Source organism: Thalassophryne amazonica, chromosome 18, assembly GCF_902500255.1.
Source record: "Thalassophryne amazonica chromosome 18, fThaAma1.1, whole genome shotgun sequence".
Classification (NCBI taxonomy): Eukaryota; Metazoa; Chordata; class Actinopteri; order Batrachoidiformes; family Batrachoididae; genus Thalassophryne; species Thalassophryne amazonica.
This window is the reverse complement of record NC_047120.1, coordinates 26,009,361-26,032,626: the sequence shown is the minus strand read 5'-3', so window position 1 is coordinate 26,032,626 and position 23,266 is coordinate 26,009,361. Positions and strand designations below refer to the sequence as shown.

Genomic DNA, 23,266 nt, shown 5'->3' with positions numbered 1-23,266 from the left:
GCCACCTGGGGCGCAGGGCTTGGCGGCTCCGGGGTTCTTCAGCTCTGTTGGTGGTGGAAGCTGTGTGGGATCCGGCTCTTCTCTCGCCAGGCGTCTTCTATCGTCGAGCCTGCCCACACGTCACCTGGTGTATAATTGACAGTCCACCATATTGTTGTTGTCTGTACGTCGTTGTGCGATTCACAACATTAAATTGTTACTTTTGGCTTATCCAATGTCCGTTCATTAACGCCCCCTGTTGTGGGTCCGTGTCACGACACTTTCACAACACTTTGTTATGGTTAGGGGTCCAGACGGGACTGGACCAGTACTTGCTGTTGATCTTAAATGCAAGGGAGCATGAAACAGGATGGAATATGAATGAAAGGAGATTTATTAACACTAGACAATGAAATAACAGTGGCCTGCTGAGGTGAGAGTCAACCCGTTTATAGTGGTGGAAATCCAGGTGCTGCAGTATCCCGAGCCAGTTTTGAAGGAATGTGTCAACAAAAGATTCTAAGACCAGGGCCTGGTGGGATGTTTGCCTCTGCAACCAGGAACTAAGGAAGAAGACACAATGGGTGAGTGGAATGCACTCATAATGCTGAAGTCTCACACAGTCACAGTTCATAAAAGATATAACACAGGTTGTTGCCGAGTTCAGGAAATACTGGTCTTCTTAAGAAATACAGTTCACTGTTCAGCAATAGTTTATAATTCGTAAGTTGTCTCCAGAGGTCAGAGGTCAAGTGCAGTGTGTTGAAGCGCAGCGCCAATTAAACAGGACTTCATACAGCTGGACTGAGTTCTCAGCTGTTTGATATCAGAGTTTGTGCAGTTCTTAAACAGAGTTTTTGGAATAGTTCTTTATCATAGCACAGTCACAAACAGGAACAAGTGAGAATGGGATCTCACTGAGACGGAGAACTTAACTGGTGTTTAGTCGAGATGCGCTCCACGCCGGGGGCCGAGAAGTTCCCAAAGTAATGTTGCGGGGCAGGTAGTTAATACCAGGGTCCAGGTCCGCTCGGAAGCCGTAGTGGAATCATCTGGAACATCAGGAAAAGATAGTTCACTCTAATGCGGGAATTATAGGGGGAGGCCAGCGTTACCTGAGCTTAAACTATGGAAAGCTTCTGTGTCTTTGAGTGCACAGCTTGAAGACACAGGGCGACAATCAGATTTGATCCTCCTGGTATCTGTCTGGATCATAGATGAGGCTTCGGAAGCTGGTGAGGCAAAACGTGGAAAGCAAGGCAACTGTCAGCAAAGGACATGCAACATGCAAGTATCTGGCTTGGCTCTTGGAAGAATCTGGCATTTAAAGAACAGAAAGTCCGGGTCTACCTGGGTGGTTGTGATCCAGGACCTAAGGGAATTAGTGCAGGAGATGCAACGATGTGTAGTAGAAGCGCATCCTCCCGACCTTTAACACTAATCAGGACTGAAGTCGTGAACTTGGAACATACGTACAGAGGCTGAAAGTGGAGCAATTCCCAATTCCAACTTTTCCAAAACCCCAAGTAAGATGAAACATTTTAGAGATTTTTGAAAATTGGTTCATCAGTTTTTATACTCGTAATTCTGCTAACTCACCAAGAAACCGCTGCTAGGTGGAAGTAAATGAATCATAATAAGCATCTGTTCCACTTGAATATGCGCTGAAATCATCACAGCGTCACTGGAAGGATGGCAAAATAGCTGAAACAATGAAACCAAGTGCAGGAAAACAAGTGTTGAGTGCAGATCTGATCACTTCTCCCTCTCTTCCCTCCCTCCCCGTCTCTCTCTGCTGCTCCTCTCTCATTTCCATTCAGTGTGTTGCAGCAGCAGTCGTGCGTGTTGATCGGAGCCTGGAGGAGGACACATCGCGGACCGAACCGAGCATCATGGTCGCTGTCAGATCTGTGGCTTGCTTGTGCCTGCTGGTGGGCATCTCGCTGCAGGTGGACGTGAAAAGTGGCAAAGAAGGCGGAAAAGCTGGGAATTTCATGGAAGATGAGCAATGGCTGTCAACCATCTCTCAGTACAGCCGTAAGATCAAACACTGGAACCGCTTCCGAGATGTGAGTGCTGCTTCCTCTAATCGCACAAAGTGTCTCATCCACATTACTGTGGGATGTCTGAGCCGTGTGGAAGTTTTCCTGACACCGACTGTTCTGGAATTGGCTGAAAAGCCAAATATTCCAAGACAACATATGTGTTTCTCTCTTTTTTTGTATATGAAAGTTCATTTAAGTGCTGAAACAATTTGTCAAATAATTGATTAAAGATGAATTAAAAAAACAACAACAAAAAAAAACATTCATTTGTCAGGAAAAATTCTGTACTTTTCATTTGAGGATTTGCTGTTTTTCTGTTTTATGTCACGGTAAACTGAATATCTTTGGCTATTTAGTTACCGATCAACCTAAAATATAAATTGGAAAACATGACTTTGTACAATATTTAAAAAATACTTTAAAAAATTTATAGAAAAAATTATTAATATTATTTCATTTCTGTACCTGCTTAATAATAATATTGATAATAATTATTATATAATATAGCTTCACCCCCGATATGAGCAGAAACACAGTAAAACAGTCAAGTAATAGTAATAATAATAATTGACAGGTAAATCAATAATAAAATAAATGATGACTTGAAGGTTTACTTCATCTGGCAGTTGAGCCAAATTTAAACTCAGTTCAAAGGAATTCTATGAAATTAAATGAACACACTGATCATTTTGAGTGTGGGTCTATAATATATACAGTTGTAAGTAAAAAAAAATAAAAAAAAATAAAATATATATATATATATATATATATATAAGTAGATTTAATAAATATGTAGAAAATATCAAAAACATATGCTGTTTTGTCTCAAAGTTAAAATGGATTTAAATTAAGTAAAATTTTTGTTTTTATGTGGTTTGTTATGCCCACACACACATTTTTGGCTGTGTGTGTTTGCGTGTGTGTGTGTGTGTGTGTGTGTGTGTCGATTTGTGATTGAACAAAATACCTTGAAGAGTTTTGCCCTGATTTGGACCAAACTTGGTGGAATCATTGAGGCGTAGCCAAGAACAAAGTGATTAAATTTTGAGAATTATCGGTTCACTATCAAGGTCACATGTCAAGGTCAGAGCCTGGCCTTAGTGCTTACGTATAAGGGTATGTAGAATGACTATTCTGGCTATGGGATTCAGTTATGGTTACTGTGAAATAATAATATGAAATCAGATTTCACCTTGCTTTTCATCACATGACCTATGACCTTGAAAAGTCAAACTCAAAGTCATAACTGTTTAAACTTAAAAATCTTGGAACCCGTGTGGGCAACACATGGTGGAAGGGTCGTCTTTGAGTTGAGGATAAATTGGTTTAATTGTGAACATATTCAAATGTCAAGATACTGCGCCAAACATGTAAGGTGCCGGTGCTGTCTAGTTTTTACTCTGTTCTTTTTGATTGATTTAAATAAAAGGGGTCACTGACCCTGCTCCTGGACATCACGTGCTCAGTATGATTTCCAACTCTTCCTGCTCCATCCTTTGATAACTAATTAAAGCTACAATGTGTGGGATTTACTGCCATCTAGTGGTGAGGTTACAAACTGCATTATGCGGTCGCTAGTCATGATTTTGCTCATTCTAAGAGTGTGAATACATATTGATCGGTTGTTTTGGGTAATTGGACACCGCAGCTCGTTTGAAGGTGGGCGCTAAAGCGGTAAAATATGACGCGTGTGACGTAATTTCTCTACTTCTTGGGACAGAAACACGGCATTTTCTTTGAGTTTTTGGGCAAATTACACATAAACAAAGTGAAAATGCAAAGAAAAGGTGAGGATGCAGTGGGAAAGCATGTGTTGCAGTTTGTTTATGACCCGGAGCTCAAACATATTGAGGCGGTTTTGGAGGCGAGAGAACGCAGCTACTCTGGTTAGCTGTGTAACTAACACTTACCAACACAACATCTTCCATTTGCCTCACCTTCCCTTCTCCACTGGGAACCGAAAAAAAAAAAAACACTTTTCGCGACTGCTTCGGTGATTTCAGCCAAAAACCAAACAGTACACCATTTTTTCCGTGTGAAGTTGTGCTGTGTATATGTTGCACAGTAGGAGTGGCTGTCTCCATAAGTGGTCAAATCCCGCAATATCATGTAGGGTTCAACCGAGCCTGCGCTGCCCTATTATACACTGAAAAACAGTAAGTTTTTCTAATAAATCCTGCACACTTTAGTAGAGCCCAACTAATATATTGGTTTGCCGATAATATCTACGTATTGGTGTTACTTTTGCTGATATCAAAACTTTTATTTCAGCAAATAAATAATGCAAAACAAAAAACAAAAAACACTTTTTGGCTGTTGGAATTAGTGTCGTTATGTAATTTGTTGAGAAGTGGGCACTCCAACAGTATAGTTAACAATGCTGTCAAACATGGCTGGGACCCCCATTACTCCTTTATCACATTAGCTACAATAGAGAGAGGCAATGTGATCAACTGCCATTCATTTTCAATCAGAGTGGCAGCTTTACAGCGACAAGTGACAAGTATGCCACCAGCTAGGCAGGGCCAAAATCGATAAGTCTATTTTATACAAATTCTGAGTTATGCAACACAGGGTCTACCAATCTAAGTAAAAGTAGCATGATGTACACTGGGTGGTTGTTGGATATATTTCAAGTTATTTATAATAAAGTTCATGTTTAAACTGTGCAGCTGATCCCCTCCATGTACTCCTGATCTCGTGAGCTAAGCAACATAAGTCCTGCTTAGTTCTTGGATGGGAGTCCTCTTAAAGACCAGGGGCTGTGTGTGTTTCTCCACGTGAAACTGGAGTTGCATCAAGAAGAGCATCTGGCATAAAAAGTGTGCCAAATCCCAATGCGGATTTGTACGGGCTCTGCTGCAGCAACCATGTTCAACATGGGGACAGCCGATACATGAACAACTTGTTTTTGAAAGGAACCTTCCTCCAGCCTTCCCCAACATACCACCAAGGAATGAAACCAAGGTCTTCTTTAATTATTGCATGAAATGAAAATTAAACTATCTGCATAAAAACAATCAGTGATGGCTTATACACTTACTACAACCCCTGGCAAAAATTATGGAATCACCGGCCTCGGAGGATGTTCATTCGGTTGTTTAATTTTGTAGAAAAAAAGCAGATCACAGACATGACACAAAACTAAAGTCATTTCAAATGGCAACTTTCTGGCTTTAAGACACACTATAAGAAATCAAGAAAAAAAAATTGTGGCAGTCAGTAACGGTTACTTTTTAGATCAAGCAGAGGAAAAAATATGGAATCACTCAATTCTGAGGAAAAAATTATGGAATCACCCTGTAAATTTTCATCCCCTGCTCGTTAGTCTGCATCTAAAAAGGAGTGAACACACCTTGGAGAGCTGTTGCACCAAGTGGACTGACATGAATCATGGCTCCAACACGAGAGATGTCAATTGAAACAAAGGAGAGGATTATCAAACTCTTAAAAGAGAGTAAATCATCACGCAATGTTGCAAAAGATGTTGGTTGTTCACAGTCAGCTGTGTCTAAACTCTGGACCAAATACAAACAACATGGGAAGGTTGTTAAAGGCAAACATACTGGTAGACCAAGGAAGACATCAAAGCGTCAAGACAGAAAACTTAAAGCAATATGTCTCAAAAATCGAAAAATGTACAACAAAACAAATGAGGAACGAATGGGAGGAAACTGGAGTCAACGTCTGTGACCGAACTGTAAGAAACCGCCTAAAGGAAATGGGATTTACATACAGAAAAGATAAACGAAAGGCATCATTAACACCTAAACAGAAAAAAACAAGGTTACAATGGGCTAAGGAAAAGCAATTGTGGACTGTGGATGACTGGATGAAAGTCATATTCAGTGATGAATTTCGAATCTGCATTGGGCAAGGTGATGATGCAGTCATTGATGATATGGGGCTGCATGTCAGGTAATGGCACTGGGGAGATGGCTGTCATTACATCATCAATAAATGCACAAGTTTATGTTGATATTTTGGACAATTGAAAGGATGTTTGGGGATGATGAAATCATTTTTCAAGATGATAATGCATCTTGCCATAGAGCAAAAACTGCAAAAACATTCCTTGCAAAAAGACACATAGGGTCAATGTCAATGAGCAGATCTGATTTGATGCAGGTGTTAATTTGGGGGATGAACATTTACAGGGTGATTCCATATTTTTTCCTCTGCTTGGTCTAAAAAAGTAACCGTTACTGACTGCCACAATCTTTTTTTCTTGATTTCTTATAGTGTTTCTTAAAGCCAGAAAGTTGCCATTTGAAATGACTAGTTTTGTGTCATGTCTGTGATCTACTTTTTTTCAACAAAATTAAACAACTGAATGAACATCCTCTGAGGCCATAATTTTTGCCAGGGGTTGTAGTAGTTGGTACGGATAGAAATACACAAATAAACAAACACACTCACAGTGCTTCTTGAAGTCTTCAAGTCTTCTTGAATGTGATGCCACAAGCTTGGTGCACCTGTCTTTGGGCAGTTTTGCCCATTCCTCTTTGCAGCGCCTCTCATCTCCATCAGGTTGGATGGTGAGCGTCAGTATGCAGCCATTTTCAGATCTCTCCAGGAAAGAAGACCTGAAAGTTCAGCTACAATTTGCCAGAAGTTACATCTGAGATATTTGGTGAAAGAAAATCCTTCTCTCTACCATGTCATCATGAAGCTGTATAACTGGGGATACAAAATGCAAAACATGCACTGTGCACAATTTCACCAATCACAGCCATGTAAGCCTATAACCTCTGGGTTGTCTGGGTGTCTTGATGGCTTTCCTCACTCTTCTCCTTCTTGCACAGTCACTCAATTTTTGAGAACTGTCTACTCCATACAGATTTACAGTAGAGTGTCATGCTGTTTGTATTTCCTCATAATTTATGTAAATAAAGTTCAAGACATATTCAGTGACTTGGAAATGTTCATGTATCCATCCCCTGACTTGTCTGAAGAAAACTGGCAATAAAACTGATTATTTACAGGTATATTATACCAAAAGGGCTGATTACTTATGCAACCCATCATCTTGGTTTTTACATTTTTAATTAATTTATATCAAGTTGTAGAGATTTACTTTCAGTTTGAGTCTAAGGAAGATAATTTTAGAAATTTTTACTTTTTGTATTTGAAATGCCATAAACAAATGCATGAAATACCAAGAGGCTGAATACTTTTGCAACCCACTGTAAATGCAGTCCATTTTACAGTAAAAGTTGTATAAAAAATTATTTTGCACAATATGATCCCTTTAAGACCTCCTCTTACATCTCTTGAGAGCCACTTAGATGATGAACTCAAAGATGATGATGTCATGCCTCTTATTTACTCTGTGCACTGTGATTGGATGACAGAGAAACGACTAAATCAGCCACTTTGAAGCAGCTTTTATCCTTCAGATGGTTTGAGAATACGACCTCCGATTTCTGGTTGCAACGCCTTTTCAAAGAAAACGTACCCTTTAACCTTCAGTTGATTTATTATTTTGAATTATTAATTATGATGGTTGAATGAAGCTGTCTTCCTTTGGTAGCTGCCAATCAAAAAAGAACTCTTAATATTATTTCACATATTAAAAATCAAAATGAGGTGATGAACAAATTCTGTCATAATATCACATCAATGTGTGAAATGGTTCATCTGCTTTGACTACGCTGTAAAAATGAATAAAACGTAGAAACATCCAGGGAGGGGCGGTGAATATGTTTTATAAGCACGGGGTGTTTAGGCCCATGTGACTCATACACTTCAGAAGAAAATAACATAATTAAAGCAATTACAGCAACAGGTTGAGGCTTTTTGCAGCAACATACAAATGAAACAGAAGTAGAAGCCAAATGAATAAAGCAGCAAACCACTAAACATTTCATACTACTCGTATTTCATTTTTTTTTTTTTTTTTGCAATATATATATCTTTTTTTTTTTAACTTTGCCATTTAAACAGAAAATACAAGCAGCTGTGTAATTTTCCCCATGCTGATTATTTCCTCAGTGTGGACTTATTTCAGCAATGATGTGAATATTTTTCATGTCTTTTGACATGAAAAATTCTTAATAAATTGTATTTTCCAATCCAAGTCGCATTTTTTTAAACTATCTGGAAAGACTATTCAGTCACACACAAGCCTAAAGAGCATAGGCTGTTTCTTATTTGCACTATGCTGAAAACTGATTTTTTTTTTACACCTTCACGCCTCGTTTTCACATAGTGTGTGTGTACGTAACCCTGGAGACAGTTTATCTATTCACTTTCTGTGGAAGCCAAGTGTGAGCTCAAGGACAACAAGAATGACAAACAGCACACTGCACTTTGCCACTAATTTAAACGGCTGAACGCTGATTAACTCCCATACATTCTGATGTGCAACATTTACACAACCTTCTCAGGTCATATGACATACGCACAAAGCACTTTATGACATATGCACAACAGATTTATAACCCTCACACAGATCTGCATATACCTCATGTATAGGTGTTAGATTCAATTTGGTATTTTTTAATGTTTTGTCTTTATATTTTTACATTTTTAATTGTAGAATTTAGTAAGAATTCCATTGTATGGCTCAACACTATGTTTTCATTGTGCATGTTACAATAAAGACTCTTGATCTTGATCTCGAAGCATCCATAATGTCCAATATAATGCAATGCCTACCTCAACCATAATGCATAATGCAATGCCTACCAAAACCTACCTCATTTGTTTCCTCCTTGCTAAATGGGGATGTTCCGCACTTTGAAATGATGAAAAACAGACAGAACAGCATATCCTGGCTGCTTTAGTCTCTGTAAAGTAATGTGATTTTTAGTATTGACCATTAGATGACGCAGTGTACGAGGTCTGTGAGAAAAGTAACGGACCTTATTATTTTTTTCAAAAACTATATGGATTTGAATCACGTGTGATTACATCAGACATGCTTGAACCCTTGTGGGCATGCGAGAGTTTTTTCCACGCCTGTCGGTTACATCATTCGCCTGTGGGCAGTCTTTGAGTGAGGAGTTGCCCACCCTCTCGTCGTTCTTTCATTGTTTAGGAATGGCTCAGAGACTGCTGCTTTGTTTGATAAAATTTTTTTCAAAACCTATAAGGCACAACTGAGTGGACACCATTCGATAAATTCAGCTGGTTTTCTGTGAAAATTTTAACGGCTGATGAGAGATTTTGGAGTTTTACTGTCGCCGTAAGGACGGCCCACGGCGCCTGACGCTGATCTGCGCTCCGAGGCGGCGTCGTCTCGCTGTTTCAAGCTGAAAACTTCCTAATTTCAGGCTCTGTGGACCCAAGACGTCGTGAGATAACAGAGAACTTTCAGAAGAATTCGAGATCAGGAGTTTATCCTGACATTCCACTGTTAAAGGAGATTTTGTAATGAAAGAACGTGCGGGCAGATTCGCATGTCGGGCCAGACCCGACCGCAGGGGATCGCCACAGGAAAAACACCTCAGTTGGAAACCTTAACGGACAAGTTGGAACATGCCCAAGCTGTTAAACAATTTCTCAGATACTCACTTGTTGAAAGCCATCAAAAGCCGCCTGAATTTTACAAATGGTTTTCAGCACGGAGGTGTTTTTCATGTCGCTGCGCACACAGATTTGCCACGTCGTCACGGAAACGACTCAGCAAATTCGTCCGCACGTTCTTTCATTACAAAATCTCCTTTAACAGTGGAATGTCCGGGTAAACTCCTGATGTCGGCTTCTTCTGAAACTTCTCTGTTCTCTGACGACGTCCTGGGTGAACAGAGCTTTAAATTAGGATGTTTTCAGCTCGAAACAGCCAGAGGGACGCCACCTCCGACCGCGCCGCGCCGATCCGCTTTGTGGGCTGTCCTTAAAGCGAAAGAAACTCCACAATCTCTCATCAGCCCTTAAACTTTACACCGAAAACCAGCTGAATTTCTCGAATAGTGTCCACACGGATATCCCTCACAGGTCCTGAAAAAATTTGATAAAGCAACGCGCACCGTCTCCCTGCAGCGTCTCAGACAAAGAGATTCCGACTGGAGGGGGAGTCCACACCTCACTCAAAGCCTGCCCACAGGCGAATGACGTCACTGACAGGCATGACAAAACTCATGCATGCGCACGAGGGTTCAAGCTTATCTGACCTAAAAACATATGAATCAAATCCATTTATTTTTTGAAAAAAATAAAAAGGACTGCTTTTTATATCACAGACCTCGTATATATTACGGACACAGTACCATACACATAGAAACAAGGTGTTTCACCACAATTTTTTTTTAACTCTATGGTCAGCTACAAGTGACAGCAATAGAACAGAATAGAATAGTCTTTATATGTGTGTGTGTGTGTGTATATATATATATATATATATATATATATATATATATATATATATATATATATAAATGCAACATTTTGTGCTCCCATTTTTCATGAGCTGAACTCAAAGATCTAAAACATTTTCTATATATGCAAAACACCTATTTCTCTCAAATATTGCTCACAAATCTGTCTAAATCTGTGTTAGTGAGCACTTCTCCTTTGCTGAGACAATCCATCCCACCTCACAGGTGTGGCATATCAAGACACTGATTAGACAGCATGATTATTGCACAGGTGTGCCTTAGGCTGGCCACAATAAAAGGCCACTCTGAAATGTCCTGTTTTTCTTTATTGGGGGGAGGGGAATCAGAAAACTAGTCAGTATCTGGTGTGACCACCATTTGCCTCACACAGTGCAACACATCTTCTTGTAGAGTTGATCAGCAGCCAGACGCCCTCGAATGCGGTTACGACGAAGAATTGCAGTCAGGTTGAGACCCTGATGGGGATGATGAGCATGCAGATGAGCTTCCCTGGGCCAGTTTGTGACAGTTTGTGCAGAAATTCTTTGGTTCTGCATTCTTTGGTTCTCCTGTGATGGGCTTGGTTCTTCTAAGGCAGCAGGATGTGGCAATGTTTTCCAGGCTGGGCAGAGGGGAGCTGATGATCTTTAGGGCAATGTTAATGACCCTCTGCACCGCCTTTGCGTCCACGGCTGTGGAGCCTGTGTACCACATAACCAGACAGTATGTCAGTACGCTCTCCACCAAGAAGTAATAAAAGGCCAGCAGCAGCTTCATGTCCAGGTTCTTCTTCCTGGGGACAAGCAGGAAGTGTAGCCACTGCTGAGCCTTCATAACCAGAGGCCTGATGTTGGAAGTCCAGGTGTGGTGTGTGGAGATGTGGGTGCTCAGAAAACTGCAGGTGGTGACGGTTTCCACCTGTTCTCCATTTCTGAGAGGGGTTGGTCCTGTCTCTTTTTCCTGAAGTCCATGATGCGTTCATTTGTCTTCTGAACATTTAGGGTCAGGTTGTTCCCTGAGCATCAGAGTGTCAGTTCCTCCACCTCGGCCCTGTACGCTGTCTCGCCCCGTCACAGATGAGTCCAACCACTGTGATATCATCCGCATATTTTATACTGCTGTTGGTTCGGTGGTTTTGATAAGCAGTCGTAGGTGTACAGGACGACAGCAAGTGATGACTTGAGTGTCCGTTTTGCAAGATGAGGCAACAGTCACCCTGCTACGAGCTAGGCAGCGAAAAAAAGACCAGAAGTTTATTTTTTGCAAATTCTGAGCAATGCGACATGGATACTGCCAATCATAGTGAACAGGCTGCATGAGGTCAGCTGGTTGTTCGTTCAAACCGGAGGACTGCAGGACCGCCCAAACAATTAAAAAACAATAACCACAAATTCCCAAAACAACCACGCATTATAGTTTGGAAAATATAGCACTCATATATTAAATATATGTTAAATTATACTCAACAAAAATATAAATGCAACACTTTTGGTTTTGCTCCCATTTTGTATGAGATGAACTCAAAGATCTAAAACTTTTTCCACATACACAATATCACCATTTCCCTCAAATATTGTTCACAAACCAGTCTAAATCTGTGATAGTGAGCACTTCTCCTTTGCTGAGATAATCCATCCCACCTCACAGGTGTGCCATACCAAGATGCTGATTAGACACCATGATTAGTGCACAGGTGTGCCTTAGACTGCCCACAATAAAAGGCCACTCTGAAAGGTGCAGTTTTATCACACAGCACAATGCCACAGATGTCGCAAGATTTGAGGGAGCGTGCAATTGGCATGCTGACAGCAGGAATGTCAACCAGAGCTGTTGCTCGTGTACTGAATGTTCATTTCTCTACCATAAGCCGTCTCCAAAGGCGTTTCAGAGAATTTGGCAGTACATCCAACCAGCCTCACAACCGCAGAACACGTGTAACCACACCAGCCCAGGACCTCCACATCCAGCATGTTCACCTCCAAGATCGTCTGAGACCAGCCACTTGGACAGCTGCTGAAACAATCGGTTTGCATAACCAAAGAATTTCTGCACAAACTGTCAGAAACCATCTCAGGGAAGCTCATCTGCATGCTCGTCGTCCTCATCGGGGTCTCGACCTGACTCCAGTTCATTGTCGTAACCGACTTGAGTGGGCAAATGCTCACATTCGCTGGCGTTTGGCACGTTGGAGAGGTGTTCTCTTCACGGATGATGCAAAGGAGATGTGTTGCACTGCATGAGGCAAATGGTGGTCACACCAGATACTGACTGGTATCCCCCCCCATGAAACAAAACTGCACCTTTCAGAGTGGCCTTTTATTGTGGACAGTCTAAGGCACACCTGTGCACTAATCATGGTGTCTAATCAGCATCTTGATATGGCACACCTGTGAGGTGGGATGGATTATCTCAGAAAAGGAGAAGTGCTCACTATCACAGATTTACACTGGTTTGTGAACAATATTTGAGGGAAATGGTGATATTGTGTATGTGGAAAAGTTTTAGATCTTTGAGTTCATCTCATACAAAATGGGAGCAAAACCAAAAGTGTTGCATTTATATTTTTGTTGAGTGTATGTAAAATTTGTAAAGATTAATCATTCTTGGAGTCCCACCACCTTGTAGTTGGTCTGTGGAATTTCTGATGCAGTAAACAGCCTGTTTTTGTAAGAAACTCGAATTTCCGGGACATGTAAAGAAAGCAGAGCAGTGGATAACATGCTATTGTTGTAAATATATGTATATGACAGTGAATAGTGAAAATATTCCTGATGAAAACATGCTGTGGATTATCCTGCACTTCCTGCATATGCAGCGGTAACTCTAATTTCTATTTTCTGTTTCTTGTTCTTTTTGTGTCTTGAAGAATATAAGTCAACTAGTTAGTAGCTAGTCACTCACTCCATGTCTGCATCAAAGCACACCACAGCTGTGTAGCTCAAGCATTTTAGAGTCAGATTGAACAGTTTCTACCTTACTTTCCTTTCCAAGTGCTGCAGGCGATGCATCTTGGTGTGTACTCCTATGAAGACCTTATCTTTCCATTCATTCATAAGTTGTCTATCAAAGGCCAGCTGTACCAGCTGCACATTATAGGCTTTTTGCAATACTGACAGGGTTTTTTTTTCTACGTGTTACGTCCTGTGGTCATCAAGATCACCTGGATCTAAACCAATGTTTCCATTGCACAGCGGTGGTAAAATTCACAATTCTGACCACAGACAACATTGCTAATGTGTAGATTAGGTTCATTAAACCAATTTATATGTTTTTTATAGAAATTCACAGACACTGAACCACTGTTACAGACTCACATGTGAATGTACCTTATCAAAATACAAATGGCATCATAATGCAGGGAGACTGACAGCACAGCTCTCTTGGCTCTGCTGGAATATGAGTATTTGTTGCTTCACTGGACTGAAATCGTAAAGGTTCAGACTTGTTTACTAGCTGTTTTGGAAAGCAGGTGGTGTGAAAACAGCAAGCATGAAATTTATGAACATATTGCAGCCTAATAAAGAGCAAAAAAAAAATTTTGTGGGATGTATACACACAGTTTGATCTGAAGCTAAATTATACCATTGTACATAACATTAGCCAGCATAGAGATGTAATGAAGTTATATGAAAGAAAAAATAATAAGAGCTTCGACTGAATACAATAGGTGGGAGAAGGATAATCCACAGCAGGTTACAGGGTTTGATGCAAATAGCAATTTTCTGTGCTGAAAAATGAAGCCAAAGTGGAAATGCATAAAGTCTTGCATAATCTGCCAGAAAGGACAGATCACATGGTCAATAACCTGGTCAACGGCATAAGGAGTACCAGATTGGATGTGGCAAGACAGGAAAGTGAGGCAGAACGAAGGTGCACTAACTGTGGCAGAACATTCAAAAACGAGTGAGATGTAGGATTCACCAGGGGAAGACTAAGTGGAAAAAGCAGCTGCAGCACAAAATATCTGATAGGACCTATAGAACAATCTTTGAGTATATCAATCCAGCTTGTGAGTTGGTTGAGGACCAGAGCCAGAAGGCACACCACAGTTCTTTGAACCTCTCTGCTCACACCATGAGAAGAGGAGGAAATGCTGAAAGGTTAGAGGACTTTGAAAGGAAACCATGCTTAGATTTCCCACCAGCAACAGACCGCAGATGGGCACAGTTGGACAAGGATCTGGAGGTCATCCTTGAGAACATTTTGAAAGGAGATGCAAGCAGCAAGGTCAAGAGTATGGTGCAAATAGTCTACCAGGCATGCCGCAACACCTTTGGAATAAAGGAATCACAAACTTAACAGCTGGATCTCACAGGAGACAGCGATAGATTAAAGAGGTGCAGAAAGAAGTGAGGATTAGTCGTTTCAGTTGGTTTCAATGCGGAAGGTTCCCGGTTCGAATCCCACCCCACCACATTTCTCCATGTAATGTGGAGTTGCGTCAGGAAGGGCATCCGGCGTAAAATTTGTGCCAATTCAACATGCAGATCCACCTTGGATTTGCTGTGGCGACCCCGAGTACAAAACAACGGAGCAGCCGAAGGGACTTACTAGGAAGAAGTGAGGATGCTTGAGAAAAGGTGGCGGAAGGCAGGCAAAGAAGAAAGAACAGCACTAAACCAGATACAAGCAGAGGCGCGGAAAAACTGCTTCGTCTGCCTAACGCATAAATAATCCGGAGAAGAAGGTCGCAAGAAGAAAGTCTTCTTCAACATCCCTAACCAGCTAACCTTCTGGGGAAGCCTAAGAGTGGAACCCTCGACTTCCTCTTTGGAGTGTTCCAAAGAGGAAGTGGAGGAGAGTGTGGCAGCAGCACACAGTGATCTCTTCAGAGGACATCCTGTTGGACATCCTCCTTCCAGCTTCAAAGGCTCAAACCTCAGACCGTTTTCAACATGTGAAGCTTCACCATGGATGATGTGAGAGCAGTCATGGATAAAGCTACATACAAGATCTACAAGAACTGTCCCCAGCTGCTGAAATGGTTGTCTAAGCTGCTATGCACACTCTGGAAGAAGAAGCAGGAACCTAAACTCTGGACGCTTGCTGAGGGCTGCTTTGTACTGAAGGGTTTGAATTCATTAGGGCTTGAAGAGTTTAGAGAGAGAGATCTCCCTACTGGACATAGAAAGGAAGATATTCTGGTCCATAGTTGCCAAAAGGCTAACAATGTACTTACTCAGCAATCAGTCTATTGACCCCAGTGTCCAAAAAGGAGGAGTCCCAGGGTAGTCTGGATGCCTGGAGCATACATTGGTAATCAGCCAAATCATCAAGGAGGCAAAGAGGAACAACAGCACATGCTCAGTAGTTTGGCTAGGTCTAGCAAAAGCCTACCCAAGCATACATCACCAGCTGATCCAAAAAGCTTTAGAGCATTACGTAGTACCACCCGAAGTAGTGAGACTTGTGATGTTGCACATGGATACGCTGAAGATGATGTTCATTCTGATGTTCATTCAAACTCTACCACCAAATGGCAAAAGCTTGAGAAGGGTGGGATGCACCATTCTGGTGGTCTTGTTCATGGCTGCAATGAACTGGTTTCTAAAGGCCCGAGAGATGCAATGCAGAAGCCCTAAAACTGCTGATGGTATCAGACGTCCTGCCTGCCGAGCTCTTATGGACGTCGTAACAGTCATGACTCCATCCATCCAGGGAACACAGTGGATCCTAAGATGGCACTGGAGAACATCGGCACAAATGCAATTCAAGCCAGAGAAATCCAGGAGCTTCTATATCCTAAAAGGTAAGCTAACAACCAATACCTTTAGCATCCTTTAGATTACAACTATTCAAGACCAACATATCTGCTGCCTTGGGAAGAACTATGACAGTTCCCTGAAGGATGCTAGCAACCTCAAAGACACTAAATCACAACTTAGCAGCTGGCTCAACGTAACTGACGTCAGTCAGCTGCTCAGATGCTTCAAGGTGTGGTGCTTTCAGTCTGGCATCATAACCAGACTGCAATGGCCATTCCTACTGTATGACTTTCTCATATCACATGTGGAAGCAGTGGAGAGGCTGTGCAGTAAAATTCTGCATAAATGGCTGGGTGTTCTCCCATCCTTTATTTCAGTGAACCTGTACAGCAAGTCTTCCAAGCTCTGCTTACCAGTTTCATCAGTGGCAGAAGAATTCAAAGCCACCAAGACAACAGCAGTCAGCACACTGCTCCCATCCAAGGATGGGAAAGTCAGGCATGCCAGTAAGTCTATCAAATGTGGCAGAAAACGGAAGCCCCAAGAAGCAGTACCAAATGCAGAAGCATATTGGAGTCACCAAGAGATTGTCAGCGTGATCTGCCAAGGTCAGTTGGGCCTTGCGAATTACATCACCAGGAGCTGGAGCAAGGCCAGCACTGACGCTAAAAGAAGGCTCGTGGTTCAGAGGGTCCGAGAAGCTACAGCAGAGGATCATCAATTGAAAGAGGTGGGGCTTGCTTCTCAGGGGCAATGGATGCAGTGGGGACAAGCACTTGAGTGACCGCTGTCCTGGAAGGCACTCTGGGGCACTGACCAAGGCAAGCTGTCCTTTCTGCTAAGAGGTGTAGCTGACCTTTTGCCAACACCAAGTACTGGGGGAATATGGGGGAAGGAGGAAGATGCATTATGCAAACAGTGTGCGTCAGCATTTTGTACATTGAACCACATCTTAACAGGATGTCCAAAAGCATTGGCAGAAGGATGTTACAGATGGAGATATGACTGAGTTCTGGCAGAAATTACCAAATGGGTGTAAGTGCAGAGAGTCAGAGCCAACAGTAGCAGGTCACCCCTCCTGTGGCCATCAATTCCCAACACCAAGGTAACCAGGCTCCCAGGATAAAGGCAGCTGCCAAGAACCCACCATCCTTTGTGCAGCGTGACCCCTCCCAGTTTTGGTTGAAGAGATCCCACAGTTGGAACCCTTCTGCAGGTGAAAGCTGACCACTCTTTGCTGCCCCATTCAGGGGAAGAGTACAGGTTAAGGGGTGAAACGCTAGTGTACCTGAGATACCTGCTGACAATGCAGAGGGGTTCTCAGCAATGTGAGTTCTCAGACCCTTCCATTTAGGAAGACCACTGGATGGATATTGTCTGACATATCTTAGTAGCTCCTGCAGTTTCTGCTTGCAGCAAAGCATTTTGATGTTTACCTGAACTCATATTATTAAATTTGTATGTTAGCACATTAGCACTAATCAGCAGGTATCAATAAAATAATGACATTAGCTACAGTGATGGTGCCACGTTTATTAAGGCTATATGCTGGTAGTAGATTTTAATAGCTGTGTCCAAATTAGCTGTTATGAAAATTACCGCCCAGGCCACTGAAATATGTATTAATCAAGCACCCAACCAAGGTTAGCCTGTTAGCCTTAGCTTGTTTAGTAACGTCAAGATGAGGGGGAGGGTGTATATACCAAATCTGTACTGCTTGTCAGATCTCTTCTGTGTATTGACGGTTTTAGAGTATCCCAGAATCCTTTGCGCACTGGGGAGGGAGGCTTGATAATGGATTGAGCTTAATGCTAACTTTAACATTGAAAATGCCATAGACATGCTAACGCGTTAGCGTCTGTCCCGTTTTTAAGTTAAAAAAACATCTATCAACTGTTTCAGAAGACCATAACAGGTCAGTTTAACATAAAAAAGGTAAATATTACTCACAGACATATGCTCTTTAGGGTTTTAGCAGGGAAAAATTAAGATAAAGCAAAATAAAACAAAGAACCAACAAAGCAGCAGATCAAAGATCGAAGCACTGCTTCAATGGCTCAAGGTTCAAAGCAAAGCCGTGCTGCAGAAACTTTTGATTATACTGACCCGCTACAGGGTCTGTAATCAGTGTAGAGAAATGATAATTTTCCTGACAAACACCCCCAAAAACAATGGCCACTCCGAAGGACCGATAAGGGAATCGTTAAGCAAAAAGGCTATTGATGTCGATGTATCAAATCATTTCTTAAGGAAAAGAACTGGTTCCCAACATGCAGCCCTAACAACAACAATTTTTTTTTTCAAAATAAAACTCACATTACAGACTCACGATTATCTTAGTTAAACACCTAAATGCATATTTTGGTTGACCTCACCTCCATAACGACGCAATGTTGCAAACAAGTTGCCACAAATGCTTGTTTACACTGACAACGAAATCTTGACCTCCCCAGCGAGAACGTGATTCCGCGCGAGATTTGACACTGTAAAGGCATCAATGCACAGATCAGTTCTGTGCAGATCTACACACGTGCACAGACAGGTGGTTTATCTGCAGCAAACTAGATAAACATAAAACACCCAGTTGTTGCGTTTAGTATTCAAATATTTTGTGCATGTGAGTTTGAACTCACATTGCAAATGTCTACATCTGAAATCTCAGCGAAGATTCACCTTTCATCACACAGTGACAGTGACAAAGCACCCACACTGGAGTCAACTCAGACCGGCACCGCACAAATCAGACGCGGCAGGAATTAACTGATTACATCCTCCTCCGCAATTCCCTCCTCACTTGAAATATTCTTCAGTCTCACTCCAGGACTCACTTTGAATTCTGGTGTGTTTGTGTGGTTCTGCCCAGTCGGAACTCTCACTGACGTGAACAACAGCGTGCTTTTCATTCGCGGCCAGGCGCCTCAGAGCAAAGAGGGAACTCATTAAGGAGCTGCGGTCTTTGAACTCATCACAGAGGCCTGTTTAAGGTCTGCACCTGCAGACCTGAACGAAGGTCACTCTATATTTATTTCAGGCAAACGGCCCCTCACAGAGCGTGGAAAAACTGCCAGCGATTGTTAGTCTTATTGGTCCCGATGCATTAATTTGATTTTGGGAAGCGATAACACAATGCTTTGATAGTAATGAGCGACTGCTTTAATATCACTAAAGGCTCTCCAGGAGCTAAACTACACTTGTCCAGTGTTCATGAAGACCTATCTGACTAGTAAGTCCCTTCAGCTGCTCCCTTGAAATGTGGCAGGGGTGGGGTTGAACCAGGAACTTGCCGCATTGAAACCAAGTGCACTAACCCACTTGGTCACCTCCCCTGCATGAAATCTGAATATAGAGAGAAAATAACTGTTTTAGGGTGGCACGGTGGCTTAGTGGGTAGCACTGATGCCTCACAGCAAGAAGGTCGTGAGATCTCTTCCCGCCCTTTCTGTATGGCGTTTGCATGTTGGTGTTGGTGTGGGTTCCCTCTGGGTTGTCTGGCTTTCTCCCACATGGAAAGACATGCAGGTTAGGTGAACTGGAAACTGTAAATTGACCATGGGAGTGCACGCGAGTGTGAATATTTATCTGTTTATATATGGCCCTGTGACAGACTTACGTCCTGTCCAGTGTGTATCCCACCTCACGCCTGATGACTGATGGGCTAGGCTCCAATCCCCCGGGACCATTAGTTGGAGTAAGCAGATATCAAAAATACCATGTTCTACTAGGTTATGGTGGTGACTATCGTAATTGTATACCATTTTAAACTCCCAAAGAGTAAACTGCCATAAAAACAGGCCATTACAATTTGCAGTCAGGTGTAAATACTATCCAATAATGGATAGTACAAATACACTCACTGGCCCTTTTGCTTTCAGAACTGCCTTAATTCTTTGTGACATAGATTCAACAAGGTGTTAGAAACATTCCTCAGAGGTCCATATTGACATGAAGGCATCACACAGTCATCCAGTCCATCAGTCCGTCCATTCTCCTCTGTCCTCTACAGGGCATTTTTGTCCAACAACTGCCACCCATTGGATATCTTCTCTTTTTTTGAACCATTCTCTGTAAACCCTAGCTGTGCATGAAAATCCCAGTAGATCAGCAGTTTCTGAAATACTCAGACCAGCCTGTCTGGCACCAACAACCATGCCACGTTCAAAGTCACTTAAATCCCCTTTCTTCCCCGTTCTGATGCTCGGTTTGAACTTCAGCAAGTCATCTTAACCATGTCTAGATGCCTAAATGCATTGAGTTGTTGCCATTGGTGGATTAGCTATTTCTGTTAACAAGCAAGTGAACATGTGTACCTAATAAAGTGACCGGTGAGTGTATACTCCCTTTGATTTATTGCTAACTACCTCTAATACGGAGGTGATGTTTTAATGAAAATTGGTGTTAGGTTGGGGAGTGGGGCTAAGCAAGAACCCATTGATTTTTGATGCAGATCCATGCCAAGGGACAGTTTGGGGAATTTTTCAGATTGTCAAAGGATCAGGATCAAAGTTTACATAGTATCAAAAGTAAGGAACATGATCAAACATTAGTGAGGGGGGAAAGAGATCAGGGATGGGGATAAAAGGATTGGCATCAAAGATAGTAAATGATCAGAATCATCAATCACATTCAGTATTCAGAATCAAAGACTATCAATTAGGAATAAGGGGTCAACACTCACAATTAAATATCAGGATCAAACTTTAACTTTGAAGGGTATATGCAGTGGTGGGCACACTTCCGATAATCCGATAACAGATAATTATCGAAGATAATGTTTTCATTATCGGATTATCTTTTTAGATAACTTTATAAACCATTATCGGACCAATTATCTTCCGATTAATTTTTGTCCAATAACTTTTAGACCGATAAAGTAAACAAAGCTGAACAGTGACAAGCATTTTTAAAATTCAAAATCAGTTCAGCACTTACCTGTTAAGTTTTATAACAGATGGACATTTATACCCACTGCTAACAGAAGAGAGCTGCTTCTATGAAAAGTGTCTCTATTCTCTGTAGACAAAGGAGAAATAGCCACAAAAAAAAAAAAAAAATCATTTCCTTTAATACCATACCCATATGCTGGCAATATCACCCAAGTCAGCCAGAGACATACATTTTTAACTTATGGTTCAAATTTTAACCAAACTAATTTTGGACAAGTTATTTAAAATTACTGTCATGTCTGAAGTTTTATAAAGTGAAAATATCAGATGTTTTAGTTTTAAAGTAATGTGCTAATTTTTAAGGTTTTGTGAGCACATGCTGTGCCCATCAGTGCATTATGGGTAGGATGATGTAATCTCAGCATGTTCACGACAGGACAGTTGCATTTCAGACACTCTGTTCAGGCTCCACGGACAACAGCATTAAGCTCTAGTGCCTAAAACTCTCGTGAATATATTCTCTGGGTTTATACACGTTGTTATTGTATTTGCGTTTGTTAAATTCCACACATTTTAAATGTAGCAGACAGGGATTATCTGGAATTTTGTTTTCAAGGCCTCTACTGCCATCTACTGGCCAGTAGTGTTCATGGCAGCATTCGCCCTAAGTACTAAGCATCTGGGCACCAGTGTTCTATTTATTTTGACCCCGGTTATATCAGATAATTGTCAAATCAACTTTTTGGCTTTGCAAATGGCTTTTTTTTTTTTTTTTTTTACAAATGAAGTTTAAAAACAAAACAAAACAACAGCAAAAAAAAATAAATAAAATAAAATAAATAACATTACAAGACAGCTCTGTGGTGTTTGCACATGCACAGTGCGAGCGGTTAGATGCTTGTAGCTTGTCACCACCTAACTCTAACCATAACCCTAGGGTAAATGTGTACCCTCCCTAAATGTTAACATGTTAACCATGACATGTTCGTCCATGTTTTTTTTCCTACGGCATCTGTTATGACATCATACTATGCAAATACTATACAAATTAGATGATGTCATTTAGCAACTTCTAGCAACTTTTTGGACAGCCAATAGCTACTTTTCTTACTGAGGAGTTGGCAACACTGAATCCAGTTCTGAAATAACTTGTTGAAAATCAGAAAATAACACAAGAAAAAGGTTTCAGGTTAGTGTCAACATATGTTATTCACTCTATGGTAGATTATAGCAGCTACCATTTTAGCGAACCATGACATGCCATAACATTTTGCCCTACCAAAGTATAAAAATGACAAAACACCGTGAGTCTGGGGAGCAATGTGAGCAGATGGCTTCCGGCTCAGGTGATCCATCCGCCACCCCCAACTCACTTGAGGATCTGCTCATACTGCTCCCCAGAGGAGTGGGTGTATTGTTTTTATACCTCAGCCATGACTCTATTTTTGTCAAACTGATACATTAACCCTCTGGAGTCCAGGGTATAACTGGCTGTTTTTGACTACTTGTGGTTTTACCTTTATAATTTAACTTTAACATAAAATCCAAGTAGAAAAAAGTTTAGGTTTTTTTTGACTGTGAAAACCACAAACTTGTTTAACAAACCATTTTCAGAACTTAAAATGTAAATATAAATTGTAAATTTCAAAAATATATGTACAAATGTAGCAAAAAAAAAAAGTTAAATACAACTATTTACATAAATGTAGGAAATACTACAGGTGTTTTTTGTACAATTATTTACAAAACAGTCAAATATCACAATAAGATTTAGAATGTAAATATAAATTGTACATTTGAAAACATATAGTAGTGCAGGAAATGCTAATGCTAAACTATTTACAAAACAATCAGATGTCAAAATAAGATGCAACACAAATTATTTGTGCCACTCAAACACAGAGGGGCACATCGCTGGCCTGACACTTCCACGGTGTGTCACTCCTCTTGTTGTCCACCTGAAGGAACTGTTGGCACCTCAATCTGCCTTTTCTGGCTTTTTGGCCAGGATCTGTGCCTGTCACAATTGACACAGGAACACGGGTCTGGCTCCTGTTCTGTGGGACACCTGTTTTGTCTGTGCCACACACTTGACACACCAGCTCCACCATAAAATCCTTGTGTGTCATGGGCTACACTTGCTTGTCACGATGCAAGATGAATGCATTTGTGGTTGCAATGTCAAACCAGTGCAGCAACACTGTCCTGTACCAGCATGCAGTTTTCCGATGCGTGGAGTAGTACTGGATGAGCTGGTCAGATAAGTCGACTCCACCCATGTTTTTATTATAAGCCAACACAGAGCTAGGACAGGGAATGTCTTTCACCGTCCA

General features: G+C 41.4%; 1 protein-coding gene across 2 annotated transcripts in view; it reads left to right on the top strand.

The window, feature by feature from the left end:
* The first annotated feature begins 1,804 nt into the window (after nt 1–1,804).
* LOC117530714 (testican-2-like) overlaps nt 1,805–23,266 on the top strand; it is a 255,415-nt gene continuing 233,953 nt past the window's right edge. For both annotated transcript variants that reach the window (XM_034193608.1, XM_034193607.1), the window contains exon 1: nt 1,805–2,048. In XM_034193608.1, the coding sequence (XP_034049499.1) occupies nt 1,872–2,048 (177 nt within the window). In that variant the 5' untranslated portion in view covers nt 1,805–1,871. The remainder of the gene's footprint in view (nt 2,049–23,266) is intronic.